This window comes from Bufo gargarizans, chromosome 2 (genome assembly GCF_014858855.1).
Source record: "Bufo gargarizans isolate SCDJY-AF-19 chromosome 2, ASM1485885v1, whole genome shotgun sequence".
Lineage (NCBI taxonomy): Eukaryota > Metazoa > Chordata > Amphibia > Anura > Bufonidae > Bufo > Bufo gargarizans.
Window position 1 is genome coordinate 106,646,956 of NC_058081.1, and position 16,054 is coordinate 106,663,009.

At 45.3% G+C, this 16,054-nt stretch overlaps 1 protein-coding gene across 2 annotated transcripts in view; it reads right to left on the reverse strand.

Annotated features, from left to right (window-relative positions):
• DIS3L (DIS3 like exosome 3'-5' exoribonuclease) overlaps nt 1-6,914 on the reverse strand; it is a 55,667-nt gene extending 48,753 nt beyond the window's left edge. Inside the window, exons 1-2 of one of the 2 annotated variants that reach the window (XM_044279381.1) lie at nt 6,712-6,914; nt 3,640-3,793 (exon numbers count right to left, since the gene is read on the reverse strand). In XM_044279381.1, coding sequence (XP_044135316.1) covers nt 3,640-3,793; nt 6,712-6,838 — 281 coding nt within the window. In that variant the 5' untranslated portion in view covers nt 6,839-6,914. Of the gene's footprint in view, nt 1-488; nt 647-3,639; nt 3,794-6,711 lie in introns of those variants that run through there. The other variant, XM_044279382.1, reaches the window with a different exon arrangement.
• Nucleotides 6,915-16,054: the final 9,140 nt, after the last annotated feature.

The following is a 16,054-nucleotide window of genomic DNA, read 5'->3' on the forward strand; positions in this document are numbered from 1 at the left end:
TGCTGAAAAAACCCTGGCCCTGCACAATTCACCAGAGGGCAAGGGAAAGCATTGGTGCATGAAATGCTCCGATGCTCATCTCAGGGGGCTGCCTGGGTGAAAAAAGGGATATGTCCAGGTACAGCTCTGAACCCGGACAACCCCTTTAATCTAATTTCTTTTAATCCTAATTTGTCTCACATTACTGTTAAAACTGACAAATGTGCAAAGAATTCTTCTATATATGTCCCAGGAGGTCAGCCATGTCACCTCTCCTTCTCCTCACTGTTCTGTGTTTGGCTGAAGCAGGAGCCTCTCTGCTATGCCCTGTCTGCTGTGATATGCCCTTCCCCGTCCTCCAGCTGAACATTTACATTTTATAAAATGGGTTGACCAGTCCCTTAATTTATTACCAAAAGGTTCCTTTGATATAAAATAACAAAACTGAGTCATACCGATCCCCCCACTGCCAAGACACTGCTTTCTTGGGACCCCGCTGGACTCTGTACCTTGGACTACACCATAGATATTCCAACATAGACATGTGACCACTGCAGCGGTGACCTGAGAGGTGTCCACTGCAGACCAGGTCTTAGCCCAGATCTTCTGAACTGTTTGTTGGTTTCTTGATTACTGGGGACTCTTCTGTGCTCAGCGGGGGTTTGTTCTATGGAGGAATATATACAGGTAAGCGTGACGTGTGCGTGACCAAGGTGAGGAGAAAAGATCTGGCTTGTGGACATGTAAATACTGCTCTATTATTTGTAAACTTCATTAATGTGCATCAAGTGCCCATTTATGCATTGATCAGCCAGTCTGACTTTCCTTCCACATCAGATAGAAACTGCATTAGGCTTATTAAATAGAAATTAGTCTGAGAAACTAATCACCGGATGCATTCAATTCTACAGCAACAACAGAACAAAGCCTTTTCAGGTTACGTGCAACTTCAAAACCCAACGTCTCTGAGACAAGTTATATTATTATCATGCAGCATTTGATATGGTTGGCCACAAAGTTTTGATCACCATGCTCCACTCTATTAGCCTCTTTGTTCTCTTCCCATCTCTCTGGCCACTCTTTCAGCATATAATTTGCTGGTTTCTACTTCCCCTCCTCTCCCTCTTGATGTTTGGGTTCCTCGGGGTTCAGTCCTAGGTCCACTACTCTTTCCTCTCTACACAGCCCGAGTCGGTCAGACCATCAGCAGATTTGGTTTTCAGCATCATCTCTATGCTGATGACACCTAACAATATACTTCATCCAGTGACATCACTCCAGCAGTACTACAAAACGACAGTGATTGTCTGGTTGCTGTCTCTAACATCATGTCCTCTCCTTGCCTGAAAATGAATCTCTCAAAAACTGAACTTCTTGTCTTTCACCCCATCTACTAACCTACCTAAACCTGATATCTTAATATCAGTCGGTGGAACTACCACAAGTCCTGGGCAGCACGCCCGCTGTCTGGGGGTAATGTTCAACTCAGATCTTTCCCATAGTCAATCACTTGCACGCTGCTGTCAACTGCACCTCAAGGACATATCTAGAATCCACCCTTTTCTCATTGTGGAAACGGACAAAACTCTTGTTGTTGCTTTGATTCATTCTCATCTTGATTACTGTAATTCATGACTAATTGGTCTTTGCCTCACAAAAATCTACCCCCCTTCATTCTGTCCTAAATACAGCAGCCAAGCTGCTCCATCCACCTCTCCACCCACTACACCGATGCCTATAGCCTGTGCCAGTCACTTCACTGGTTGCCCATCCACAGTGCTGCACCTCTGTACATCTCCTCCCTCATTTCTGTCTACCACCCTACTTATGCTCTCCGTTCTGCCAATGATCTAAGATTAAAGGGGTTATCCCATAACTAATGTAAAAAATAAAATCAGACACCATACAGGACAATCTCTTTCTAACAAAGCCCAGCCCTGTACCTCACATGGATCCAGAGATCTCTCCATTCATTGCTCTGCTAGATTTATATCCAGCTGACAGCTCGGGGGAGTGTCTTTTCTGCTGCAGTTAAGGGGCGTGTACCGTGATCTTCCTATCACAGCTCAGGGGGAGTGTCCGTGCTCTCCTGATCACAGCTCAGGAGGCAGTTGAAGGATGAAACTGAGCATGTGTGGCCATCTCAGTGAGCAGGACAGAGAAATAAGAGAGGGGGGGGGGGAGACAAAAAAAACAAAACGGCAGGTGGCGCTATACAGATACAGTTTATTGTACAACTCAGTGGCTATGCTAAATTTTTAATTACATGTAATAACAAAAGAATTCAGATCAAGGTGCTGGTTTAAAAATTGTAGAATTTTTTGGTGGGTCAACCACTTTAACATCCTCAATAATTCAATCCTCTCACTCCTGTCTTCAAGACTTTTCTAGAGCTGTACCTACTCTGTGGACTGCACTGTCCCAGATAATCAGGGTAATTTCCAACATCCTTAGCATCAAACGTGCCTTAAAAACACATCCTTTCAGACCGGATCATCATGTTCCCTAAACTGACCCTTCCCTCATTCTTCAGAACCTAACTATCTTCCGCCAGTAGTCCCTACACTCAATGCACTTGCTCAAACAGCTCCGTTTGCACCACTCTATCTTCTACAAAGATGTCTGGACCACTTTATAAAACAACCAATTTTACCTTCTGTGTCACCCTCATTTCCTTAGAGATTGTAAGCTCTTGAGACCAGGGCCCTCACTCCTAGTGTGTCTATTTGGATTTGTACATGAACTGTAAAGTGCTGTGGAATATGGTGGCGCTATATAAATAAAGGTTATTGTTATTATTATTGCCCTCTAGCAAAGATCTGGATCTGAACAACCAAAAGGATACATTTATGGACAGTTAAACTTATTATTAGAATCAGGCCCTTTCAGACTTGAGCCACCGATGCGGGGAAATGTAGTATTACATTTTGGCCTCGGCTCGAGTAGACATTTTGAGTCTGCCAGGGCAGGACCTGCTCTTTGAGAGACTTCCATCCATGACATCCAAATGATCTAAGAGGACATATGGACAAGAGTTGTCTCTTTGAAGGCCCTTAGTGTACGGTTTACCGAACCCACCAAGAACAGTGGGTTCAGCCAACAAGCTAAAAAGTGTATGGAGAGCTCCGGACTCTCCCCTGCCAGATGATGTCGGGGGTGAGAAGAATCGGGGGCGAAATTAATATTTTCTCCTGATCCTTTTGCCCCCCCCCCCCCCCCCCCCCATAGAATACACATACACATTCGGCCGAGCTAAATGTGTATGGAGGAGTTGTTAGAGACTTGGGGGACAGGTAGGTATGCCCAGGTTTAAGGGGTATTCCCATCTATCCCTCCTAGGATATGCCCCCAACATCTGATAGCTGCAGGTCCCACCGCTGGGCACACTCGGCTATTTTTTGGGAGTCCCATTGAAATGAATGGAAAGTGCACCACCCAAGCACAGCCACCGCTCCATTCATTTAAGGGGCTGACGGCTATTTTTGGCTCTCCCATAAGAATGAATGGAGGGCAACCGTGCATGTGCGGTGTGACCTCCAGCACTTTGCGGGCTCCATTCTAATGTTGTCCCCCATGTCTAACATGCCCCCAATGTCCGAGATGGGAATACCCCTTTAAGGCTTCGGTCAGAAACCCAAACCAATGGATGTCAGAATTTACCTGCGTCCTCGCCGATGCTGAACAGCCTGGCATGCCGTCTGCATAAAGATGATGCCTCCTAACTCTGTAAACTCCAGCACCTCCTGATAATCTTGGAGCACTTGACAGTCGGGGACAACATAGTGTGTAAGATCTTCAGACAAAAGTTTCCCATCTTAAAAGGAGAACATAAAAAAAAAAAAAATCCAGATAAAAATAACCAACAACATACGTAATATGAATAATGCCTGTTTCTACCCTGTTTACAAGCTTAGGTTATAGCTGACTTCCATAGATATTTGCTTCAGTGCACCTGATTGGAAAAGGCTGTGCACATCAGAGGGCAGGGAGCGGGCAGACTGAACACATTCGGTACAGACCAGACAATCTGCCCTACAGAAAAAAACTAAATGTTTAGGCTATCTTCACATCTGTGCTCCAGCAACGACCTGCCAACACCACTACGGTCACCACTGGGGCCGCGAAATGTCAGATCAATATGACTCCTTTTATTAAAGGGGTTTTCTGAGATTCATATGTTAACCCCTTCCAGTAATGTCATAATGCCTGAGGGGCGGTATGGAGCGGGCCTCTGCAGCAGGCCCGCTCTATATGCGACAGATCGGAAGCAGCGATTTCGCTGCCCCGTTACTTAACCCCTCAGGTGCTGCCATCAACGCTGATTGCTGCAACTGTGAGTGAGGGCAGAGGGATGCGGCTCCCTCTCCCTTCCGATTGGAACCCCCGCAGTAAAATCGCGGGGCTCTGATCGGTTGCCATGGCAGCCTGGACGCTACTGAAGCCTCACGCATAGCTCAGAATGGAGACTGTAAAAATCCTATTCACCCTAATCAAGATCTATTAGGGTGAATAGGAGAGGGGAATCAAAAGATCCCATGTACTAGGTAATAAAAAAAAAAAAAGTTTACAAAAAAAACCACCAATATATTAAAAGTTGAAATCTCCCCCTTCCCACTTTTACATATAAAAATATATAAACAATAAAAAAAAAATAACATATTTGGGATCGTCGCTTCCGAAAAACGTCTGAACTATTAAAATATATATTTTTTTTTAAGAAAAATTCCTGTACAGTGAACCCCACAAAAAGACGTACATACCACAAAAATGGTACCCATAAAAAATACAGTTCGTTGCACAAAAAACAAGTCCTCGTACAGCTTAAAAAAAAGTTGGCTGTCAGCATCTGGCAATGCAAAGAAAATAGTTTTTTTTTTTTTTTTTAAAGTAGTAAAAAACAAAAAAAATAAAAAATATACAAGTTTGGTATCGCCGCATTCGTATTGAGCCACAGAATAAGGTCACCAGGTATTTTTTTGCGCACAGTGAACACTGGGAGGTCAAAACCCCCAAAACCTTGGTAGAATTTTTATTTTTTTCAAAATTTGCCACACAAAGAATTTTTTTCCCCTTTTCCAATACAAGACATGGTAAATTAAATGGTGGCATTAAAAAAAAAAAAAGCATTGTGTCCCGCAAAAAATAAGCCCTGAAATAGCTATGGGAACCACTAATGTCCCCCCCCCCCCCCGCAAATAAGCTGTTTTAAGAGCCTGTGGGGCTCCAGTGAGCGCTAAGCCCTCTTCCTAGGCTAATGACATCACGTTCATCGTCACATGGCCTATGCCAGGGATGGGCAAACTCGGCCCTCCAGCTGTTTTAAAACTACAAATCTCATCATACCCTGTTGTAGGCTGATAGCTGTAGGCAGACTGGGAATGATGGGATTTGTAGTTTTAAAACAGCTGGAGGGCCGAGTTTGCCCATCCCTGGCATAGGCGAAGTGAATGAGGCTGAGCAGAGGTCGCAATAACGCCTGTACAAGCCATTTTACTCCCTGGTCTAAGGCGCAGCAGTTCGGTGGAGGAGGGGCTAGGTCCTGGGTAGTTGCTGGGGGAGTAGGGGTGCGCTGTGCCGAGAACATCAGCAAACATGGCGGCAGGGAGCGGAAGAAGAATGAGAGCCAACGTTCATCTACTTTATGGAGTCCCATAGCGGTGAATGGAGGAGGGTCCTACACACGCATCTGCTTTCCTTCCACTTCAGGGGCCCTGTTCTGGAGATTGGAGCGGGTCCCAAAAGGTGGAACAGGCGGTTATCTGACCATGGTCGTATATTCTAGAATACCCCTTTAAGTTGGCATTCCCATCTCTGTCATTATGGTCATACAGCTCTGATAGGTGGGGGCCCCACGTCTGCCCTTCCCATAGACTGGGGAAAGCAGGTACTTTACACTGGATAGGTCTGATAGGTGGGGGCCCCACGTCTGCCCTTCCCATAGACTGGGGAAAGCAGGTACTTTACACTGGATATGTCTGATAGGTAGGGGCCCCAGATCTGCCCTTCCCATAGACTGGGGAAAGCGGGTACTTTACACTGGATAGGTCTGATAGGTGGGGGCCCCACGTCTGCCCTTCCCATAGACTGGGGAAAGTGGGTACTTTACACTGGATATGTCCGATAGGTGGGGGCCCCACGTCTGCCCTTCCCATAGACTGGGGAAAGCGGGTACTTTACACTGGATATGTCCGATAGGTGGGGGCCCCACGTCTGCCCTTCCCATAGACTGGGGAAAGCGGGTACTTTACACTGGATAGGTCTGATAGGTGGGTGCCCCACATCTGCCCTTCCCATAGACTGGGGAAAGCGGGTACTTTACACTGGATATGTCCGATAGGTGGGGGCCCCACGTCTGCCCTTCCCATAGACTGGGGAAAGCGGGTACTTTGAGGAAGAGGGATGGCAGGACCGCCACTGTCCCAACAGACCGGTACCAGAGGTGGGCCCTGCGGTATGACACGTGCTGTGAACATACATGTATAAGATGGCAATATGTGGGCAGCTGACAGGTCGGCTCTGACATTCAGGGCACTGGGAAAGTTGTGTGAGGAGCCCAGGCGCTGTCATGTTCTGTTACCCAGCTTTCCCTGGACCAGATACTAATAAAATAGGCGAAGTCTACAAGCCATGGCGATTACTTCCCGGGGCTTTAGTCTCCTGTGTGGGCAGCCCGTCCTGGGACTGAGCCCGGGGTTATTGCCTATCGCAGACTATGGCGGGGGCAGCTCTCACCCCTGGCGCAGGTTCGGCACAGTGCACTCCCGCAGCTGACGTCTTCCCTCAGGTAATGTTCCCGCACGGCCCGCAGCGTCCTGCCCCGCTGCGTCTTCAAGTGGAGTATCCGCTCTGTCTTCAGCATGGCTGCGGCCTAGTTCAGGCCCGAGCCGCGGCCTTTCCTGCTTCTCCAAGCCCGGGAAGGTTAGTCTTCTTCCTACAACAAGATAGAGCGGGAAGACACGCCCACCGAGGACACGCCCACCTACTACTGCTTGTTTTGAAACCTGACCCAGAGACTGCACAGCGCTGTGTGTGAGGGGAGGGGGTGTGGGGGTCATCTTCTATTGTGTATATGAAAGGGATGCTGGACGTGACAAGCTATCCCCTACCCACAGCATCGGTGGGGGTCCTACTGCTGGGAACCCCACCAGTCACAAGCCCCCCACAGATCTAATGGTTTACATTTATCATTGTATCTAATATCTATCTATATCTCATCTCTCTAGCTATAATTCTGTGTTCTATACTAAGTAATGTATTTTTATTTCTTGAGGACTTTTAACTTTTTTTTTTGCATTTTTATGACATTATTATACCATTTTTGTGATCTGATTATGGGATTACTATTATAAGACACGGAGGGGCATTTAGTAAAGCATTTTTGCCACTATTTTGGAGTAAAAAAGTTGCAAATTATGGTGGATGCAATCATTTGTGACTTTCTGAAAAGTGGTGATAAAGGGGGGCCTGCTTAACAGGAGGGGGACAGGGCTGTGTGCGGACCACCAGATTTACCTATTCTCTATCTAAAAAGCAAATAATGAGGCAGCACTCCAAAGAAGGTGATGGACCCGTTTATTACCCCAGTTACAACGTTTCAGCCCAGCTTGACAAAGGCCCCATTGACCTGGGCTGAAGCATTAAGACTGGGGTAATAAACGGGTCCCCCACCCTCACCCTCTTTGGAGTGCTGCCTCATTATTTGCTTTTTGGACATTATCTGTGGATTTGCACCTGGAATCCAGGAGGGATTGCACCCAACTTTCACCTATGAAGAGACAGTGCTGCTGTTTTTGAGGACTTCTTTTTTTGCAATTTTTATTACATTATTTATAACATTTTTGTGACCTCATTATGGGATTACTCAGGGGCATTTACTCCACTGTTTTGGAGTAAAAAAAAAAAAGTTGCAAATTATGGTGGACGCATATTGTGTCTTTTTGCGCTTCTTTCTGAAAAGTGGTGATAAAGGGGGGGGGGGGGTGCTTAACGGGAGGGGGCAGGGCTGTGTGCGGACCGCCAGATTTACTATAACTTTCACCAGAAAGTCTTGGTTAATGGCTGCTGTAAGGGCAGCACTCCTGTGCAGGGTGACTGGACAGATAGCCATGGAGTCCTTTTGTAGGTTCCCCAGGGCTGAACGGCAGATGGCTCCCCCAGTCTCTAATCAGATCGCTTTTGATAACCCTCTGGTCATGGACTGCTGTAATCAAAGGGTTAACAGCCAGGATCTGAGTTTCCTACAAACTTTCCTGGTTGTGAAGCAGGAGCCTGTGCCAAGTACCGGCGCCACTAATCCCCTCTACCGCAGCAACGCCATTAGATGTCACTGCAGACTGAGGACCTGCCTGATCACATACTGTAACTGACATGACATCTACATGTTCTGCGGCACGGCAAAGTACAGGTCACCAGCCGAGGGGGAACCAAACAAGTCCAAGTCCTGAATTACTTGTGGTCTTGTGGTTGTTTTTTTAAATATAATAAACAATGTATATAATTGTAGATATATATTGTGAGGATTCGCTCTGGTAGGCAGGGTAAGCGGACGCAGAACAGAGGCAAAAGAAACTGTTTGTAAAACAAAACTTCGGTGTTTATTCACACAGGAGGAAAAAACAAAGCAACATTGACAGTCTTAGTGTTCGTTCACACAAAGGAAAGTCCAAAGCACAAAACAGTCACCTTGTTAGCAGGTTCTTTCAGCGTCCACAGCAGGCTTTAGGGGGCCTGTTTCCCCGCATGCGGCTCCCAGCCCTCTAGCACGGCACCATGCCTCAGATCCCAAAACAGAGACCTTGATTCTGAGCCCAGCTGCCTATTTAAAGGACAGCCAGGTGCTGCTAAAACCCGGACCGGCACTTAAACTCCGGTCCAGTATTTGATCTCACCTGGCTGGAAATCAGCCCAGCCGCCATGCTGGGAGGAAAATACCTACCTTCCCAAACAAAACCCCTTGCTGTGTCAAAATATATATACACACACACAATGCTGTGCAAAAGTATTTGCCCCTTACCGATTTTTTATTTATTTTTGCACTTTTGTCACAGTTAAAGGGATCCTGTCATCAACTTTGTGCGTCCCATACTAACGGCAGCATAAAGTAGAGACAGATGAGCTGATTTCAGCGGTCTGTCATTTATAAGTTAAAAGTAAGTGGTTGCAGAGAACCAACATCACAATCATTGCAGACTGGGCCTGGAAAAGAGTCCTTGCCACCTGAGAAGAGTCCTGGTTATTCATGACTTCCTGCCCACCTGCTGATGACTGACCGTCTTCTACCTAGTTTTCTCCCTTTCTGTCTAGGAGAGAACTGCCAATCATCAGCAGATGGGGGAGAGCAGGAGATTAGGAATAACCAGGACTCTTCTCAGGTAGATTTGACTCTTTTCAAGGCCTGGGCTGCAGTGATTATGACGCTGGATCTCGGCAACCACTGACTATTAGCTCATGCGTGACACACCGCTGACATCAGCATTTCTGTCACTATTTTATGCTGCCCTCAGTGAAGTCAGCATAAAGTTTATGACAGGTTCCCTTTAAATGTTTCATATTATCAAACAAATTGAATATCAGACAAAGATAATCTGAGTAAATACAAATATGCAGTTTTTAAATGACGATTTAATTTATCAAAGGGGTTCTCCGGGCTTTTACTATTGATGACCTATCCTCAGAGGCATGCCGTCTGTCTCCTCTCTTCCTGTTCAGCGCTGCTGTCCCATAGACGTACAATGGAGAGCAGGACAGGAGACAGCGCGTGCACACTGCGCGCGCTGTCTCCTCATACAGCTGATCGTGGGGGTGCAATCTGATATCCTGAGGATAGGTCATCAATGGTAAAATCCTGGACAAGCTCTTTAAGGGAAAAAGCTATAAAAGGCTATCCCAAACAACCTGGCCCTATATAAAAAAATAATAATAACGGGGCAAATACCTTTTTTCACAGCTTTGTATATATAGATATAATTAGGACTCCTGCTATCCAGGTGTACTGGAATGAGCCAGAGGACAGCTGTTGTAATTCTACTGCACGTCTTATGTACTATATGTACACCTCCATGTACATCTATCCCTTTTATTAAAGGGGTTATGCCATTATTGATGTACAACTCTGAGCTCATATAGTACATGACAATCTCTTTCTAAATAAAATCTATTGCCAGCCCTGTACCTCACGTAGATCTGGAGATCCCCCCATTTACTGCCTTAAAGAGGACCTGTCACCTCTCCTGACATGTCTGTTATAATTATTACATGCATTCCCTATGTAATAACAATTCTGGAACATCTCTTCTCATGACTCTATGATGTGCAATTCCTTTATTATTTCTACTAGAAGTTATGAATGAATTGCTAGCAGTCTGCAGTAAGGGTACAGAGGGAAGGTAACAAGTCCGTACTGATGATAAGAAGCCTCTGCTATTTCCCTCCCAAACTCATCCCCCATTCCCAAATACTCTAGGTAGTGCACGTTGGTTTTGACCCTGCATGTTGCACAGTGGTAGGAACCAACTGGGACACTGAATTTCTCTTTCTGCATCACAGTATCAGGGGCAAGATAGGAAATGTAGGCAGGAGCTGTGCATAAGATAGCATTCTCGCGTTCAGGAAGCCGTATCTGCTACAGGCACCGGTGTACAAGGCGGAGGAAAGATGTGATTCCAAAAACAGGTATACAGACCATGGAAACAAAACATTAAAGGGGTTTTCTGGAACTAACATATTGATGACCTAGCTATGAGATGACAGCGGGAACCCCTCCAAACAGCTGTTAGTGACAGCCTCAGATTCAGAAGTAAACAGTGTGTAGAGCGGGAGCGCCAGCTGCAGTATGACGGCCACTACGTAGCGCACGGCAGGGGCGTAGATAAGGGGGGGGGGGGAATAGGGGGTTCAAACCCCCCTCAGAGTGTCTGTCCTCCTAACCTGCCATAGAACGGCCCGGGCGTGCCGCTGCCTGCAATAGCGGCGCGGGCAGTGCGGCACACAGAGAGGTGATGGAGGCTGCAGGGCGGGGCCGGGCAGCGCAGGGGGCAGGTACGGCGGCACAAGTAACTCACAGACACACACAGGGCAGCCAGGCAGGGATGACGCTGATGATCACATGGCATGCACGCTGCCTTCAGGCCCCGCCTCCGCCTTTCGTGCGTCTGGACCCCGGCCAGCTTCCTGCCTGCGCGTGCTTGCTACTCCTGGGCGGCAGCTGACAGAGCACAAAGCCTGGAGATCTCTGAAGATTAGAAGAGAGAGAGAAGAAAGAAAAAGAGAGAGACAGACAGAGACTCTGGAGCACTAGCGTAAGTAAAAGTAATAGTTAACCCCTTAGGGACCCATGACGTACCGGTACGGCATGGATCCCGAGTCCTTAAGGACCCATGACGTACCGGTACGTCATGAGTTTAAATTGAGATTGTGGCGCCCCAGGGGTTAATCTGCACAGGATGCCGGCTGAAATCATTCAGCCGGCATCCTGTCACAACGCTTGGGGGGGTCATATGACCCCCCCGTATTGGCGATCGCAGCAAACCGCAGGTCAATTCAGACCTGCGGTTTGTTGCGATTTCTGCTGTTTCTGATCCGCGGCGATCAGAAACCTTAGTGTGGCACAAATATATAGTTATCACCCCCCTGCACCCCTGCATGATTTTAGCCTGGTGGGAGGTGCAGGGGGGTGTTGCGGGCGGTGTGGGCGGTGCGGCAGGCGGGATCGCGATCCCCGCCCGCCTCCCGCCGAATAATTGCTGGCTTCTAGTGGTTATACCAGGGTGTCAGCACATTGCTGACACCCTGGTATAAACGGCTGACATCTGTGAATGGATGTCAGCCGTTTAACCCTTTCCATACAACGGTCCGTACGGACCGCTGTATGGAAAGAGTTAACAGTAAGATGCGGCTCCCTCCCTCTCCCATTGGGGGGCTGCTGTGCCGTTGCAGCCCCCCGACAGGATGGGGTGAGAGAGGGAGGGAGCCCCAGTCCTTACCCTTCCCCGTCTGCGAAGTTGTGGCAGCGGGGGAAGGTTCCCATGGCAACAGGACGCCTTCTCAGGCGTCCTGCTGTCCATGGTGCTGAACAGATCTATGCTTTTAGCATAGATCTGTTCAGTGTAAGCAAAATACAGTACAGAACCCTATATAGGGTTCTGTACTGTATTATACAGACATCAGACCCACTGGATCTTCAAGAACCAAGTGGGTCTGGGTAAAAAAAAAAGTAAGAAAAAGTGAAAAAAAAAGTGAAAATCAAAAAACACATTTATCACTAATTAAAAATGAAAAAAATAAAATTCCCTACACATGTTTGGTATCGCCGCGTCTGTAACAACCTGATCTATAAAACATGTTACTGTCATGTTACTTTCCCCGCATGGTGAACGCCATAAAAATAAAAAAATAAAAACTATGAGAAAATTGAAATTTTGCCCACCTTACTTCCCCAAAAAAGGTAATAAAAGTGATCAAAAAGTCGCATGTACGCCAAAATTGTAACAATCAAACCGTCATCTCATCCCGCAAAAAATGAGACCTACTTAAGATAATCGCCCAAAAACTGAAAAAACTATGGCTCTTAGACTATGATAACACTAAAACATCATTTTTTTTGTTTCAAAAATGAAATCATTGTGTAAAACTTACATAAATTTAAAAAATTATACATATTAGGTATTGCCGCGTCCGTATCGACCGGCTCTATAAAAATATCACATGACTTAACCTCTCAGGTGACCACCGTAAATTTTTTTAAATAAAAACGGTGTAAAAAAAGCAATTTTTTGTCATCTTGCGTCACAAAAAGTGTAATAGCAAGCGATAAAAAAATCATATGCACCCCAAAATAGTGCCAATCAAAATGTAATCTCATCCCGCAAAAAATGAGACCCTACATAAGATAATCGCCCAAAAACTGAAAAAACTATGGCTCTTAGGCTATAGAGACACTAAAACTTTTTTTGTTTTAAAAATGAAATCATTGTGTAAAATTTACATAAATAAAAAAAAGTATACATATTAGGTATCGCCGCGTCCATGACAACCTGCTCTATAAAATTACCACATGATCTAACCTTTCAGATGAATGTTTTAAATAACAAAAAAAAAAACGCTATTTCTTGTTACCTTGCCGCACAAAAAGTGTAATATAGAGCAACCAAAAATCATATGTACCCTAAACTAGTACCAACAAAACTGCCACCTTATCTCGTAGTTTCTAAAATGGGGTCACTTTTTTGGAGTTTCTACTCTAGGGGTGCATTAGGGGGGCTTCAAATGGGACATGGTGTCAAAAAAAACTGTCCAGCAAAATCTGCCTTCCAAAAACCGTATGGCATTCCTTTCCTTCTGCGCCCTGCCGTGTGCCGGTACAGCGGTTTACAACCACATATGAGGTGTTTCTGTAAACTACAGAATCAGGGCCATAAATATTGAGTTTTGTTTGGCTGTTAACACTTGCTTTGTTACTTGAAAAAAGATATTAAAATGGAAAATCTGCCAAAAAAGTGAAATTTTGAAAATGTATCTCTATTTTCCATTAAACCTTGGGCAACACCTAAAGGGTTAACAAAGTTTGTAAAATCAGTTTTGAATACCTTGAGGGGTGTAGTTTCTTAGATGGGGTCACTTTTAGGGAGTTTCTACTCTAGGGGTGCATCAGGGGGCTTCAAATGGGACATGGTGTCAAAAAACCAGTCCAGCAAAATCTGCCTTCCAAAAACCAAACGATGCACCTTTCACTCTACACCCCGCTGTTTGGCCGTACAGTAGTTTACGGCCACATATGGGGTATTTCTGTAAACGGCAGGGCAATAAAGATACAGTCTTGTTTGGCTGTTAACCCTTGCTTTGTTAGTGGAAAAAATGTGTTAAAATGGAAAATTAGGCAAAAAAATGTAATTCTCAAATTTCATCCCCATTTGCCAATAACTCTTGTGCAACACCTAAAGGGTTAACAGTTTGTAAAATCAGTTTTGAATACCTTGAGGGGTGTAGTTTATAGAATGGGGTCATTTTTGGGTGGTTTCTATTATGTAAGCCTCGCAAAGTGACTTCAGAGCTGTAGTGGTCCCTAAAAATTGGTTTTTTGTAAATTTCTGAAAAATTTCAATATTTGCTTCTAAAGTTCTAAACCTTGTAACATCCCCAAAAAATAAAATATCATTCCCAAAATAATTCAAACATGAAGTAGACATATGGGGAATGTAAAGTCATCACAATTTTTGGGGTATTACTATGTATTACAGAAGTAGAGAAACTGAAACTTTGAAATTTGCAAATTTTTCAAAATTATAGGTAAATTAGGTATTTTTTTATTCAAAAAAAATCTTTTTTTTTACTTCATTTTACCAGTGTCATGAAGTACAATCTGTGATGAAAAAACAATCTCAGAATGGCTTGGATAAGTCAAAGCGTTTTAAAGTTATGAGCACTTAAAGTGACACTGGTCAGATTTGCAAAAAATGCCAAGGCCTAAAGGTGAAATAGGGCTGAGTCCTTAAGGGGTTAAAAAAGAAAATCAAGACGATTCAAAGCCCATCCCCCCCCCCCCCCCCCCAACACACCAGGCTACAGATAGTGTCAATTCATATATTTAGTCCAGCCCCCAGACTCTTATGACATAAGGGAACTGGCCACCACCATGCTGCTCCACATCACTTATGGCTGCATGGTTTGATGTATTTTTTCTAGTCTATCACACTCTAGTCTCCTCAACAATAAAGAAACGCAATTTCTTATGTATCTGTAAAGAATAAATCAAGGCAACTGGACGTACTGTAGATTTCTTGAAAACGTTTCACTCGTTCTTCCAACGAGCTTTCTCAATTCTGAGTGATTGTACAAAAATTCTGGGAATAAATATGTAACTGAATCAACATCTGGTAATTATACCCAGCATTGGGTCAAAGGTGTTGATACCATTATCCTAATTGGAGTAAGTAGGTGATAATTACCTCCCAGAAAAAGGTGTCAAGACAGCATTGTATGTGGCAGACAATAGATGTCTACCCCCCCACCTCTATTCAAGCTTGGCTTCTCCATTTTTACGTAGATGGCCTCCTTCACGCCTTGTTTGTACCAATCGGCCTCCTTATCTAAAACACGTACTTGACTGTCTTCAAAGGTGTGACCTGTGGGAAGTCTTTATCACCTACTGACTCCAATTAGGATAATGGAATCAACACCTTTGACCCAATGCTGGGTATAATTACCAGATGTGGATTCAGTTACATATTTATTCCCAGAATTTTTGTACAATCACTCAGAATTGAGAAAGCTCGTTGAAGAACGAGTGAAACGTTTTCAAGAAATCTACAGTACGTCCAGTTGCCTTGATTTATTCTTTACAGATATATACCATGACCTGGAAAAATGAGAACCTTCACAGGCAATTTCTTATGGAAATTACAAGAGTAAGCTAGCATGTGATGTGTCATGCGTGCCATAGACAGGGCCGTCTTTAATATTGATTGGACCCTGGGCAAAAATTTACTTGGGCCCCCTGGATCCCGCCTTCCCACACCTTAGCATGCAATCACGGCCTCCACCACAACACACACACACAAAAAATCCACACACCTGGTAGAGTACAGTGATATAAATACTTCCAGTTCTGAAGACTCCAGCGGCTCAGGATCAGTGCTCTGGGCAGCTGAGCTCAGGCTGGAAGTGGGCACTGCTCTGCAGGAAGGAGACCAGGGCTCGGCTCACCCTAGTGTTACAGTGCACCCCAGCACCCCACAGTATGCAGTATAGCACCCCACACTATACAGTACCCCACAGTATATAGTAGAGCAGTATAGCAGCCCACAGTATACAACACCACACAGTAGAGCAGTATAGCACCTCACCGTATACAGCACCCCAAACTATACACGATACAGCACCCCACACTATACAGCCCCCCACACTATACAGTACAGCAGTATAGCACTCCACACTATACAGCACCCACAGTATACAGCCCCCCACAGTATACAGTACAGCAGTATAGCACTCCAGGCCCCCCCACAGTATACAGCCCCCCCCACAGTATACAGCCCCCCCACACAGTATATAGGCCCCCCACAGTATACAGGCTCCCCCC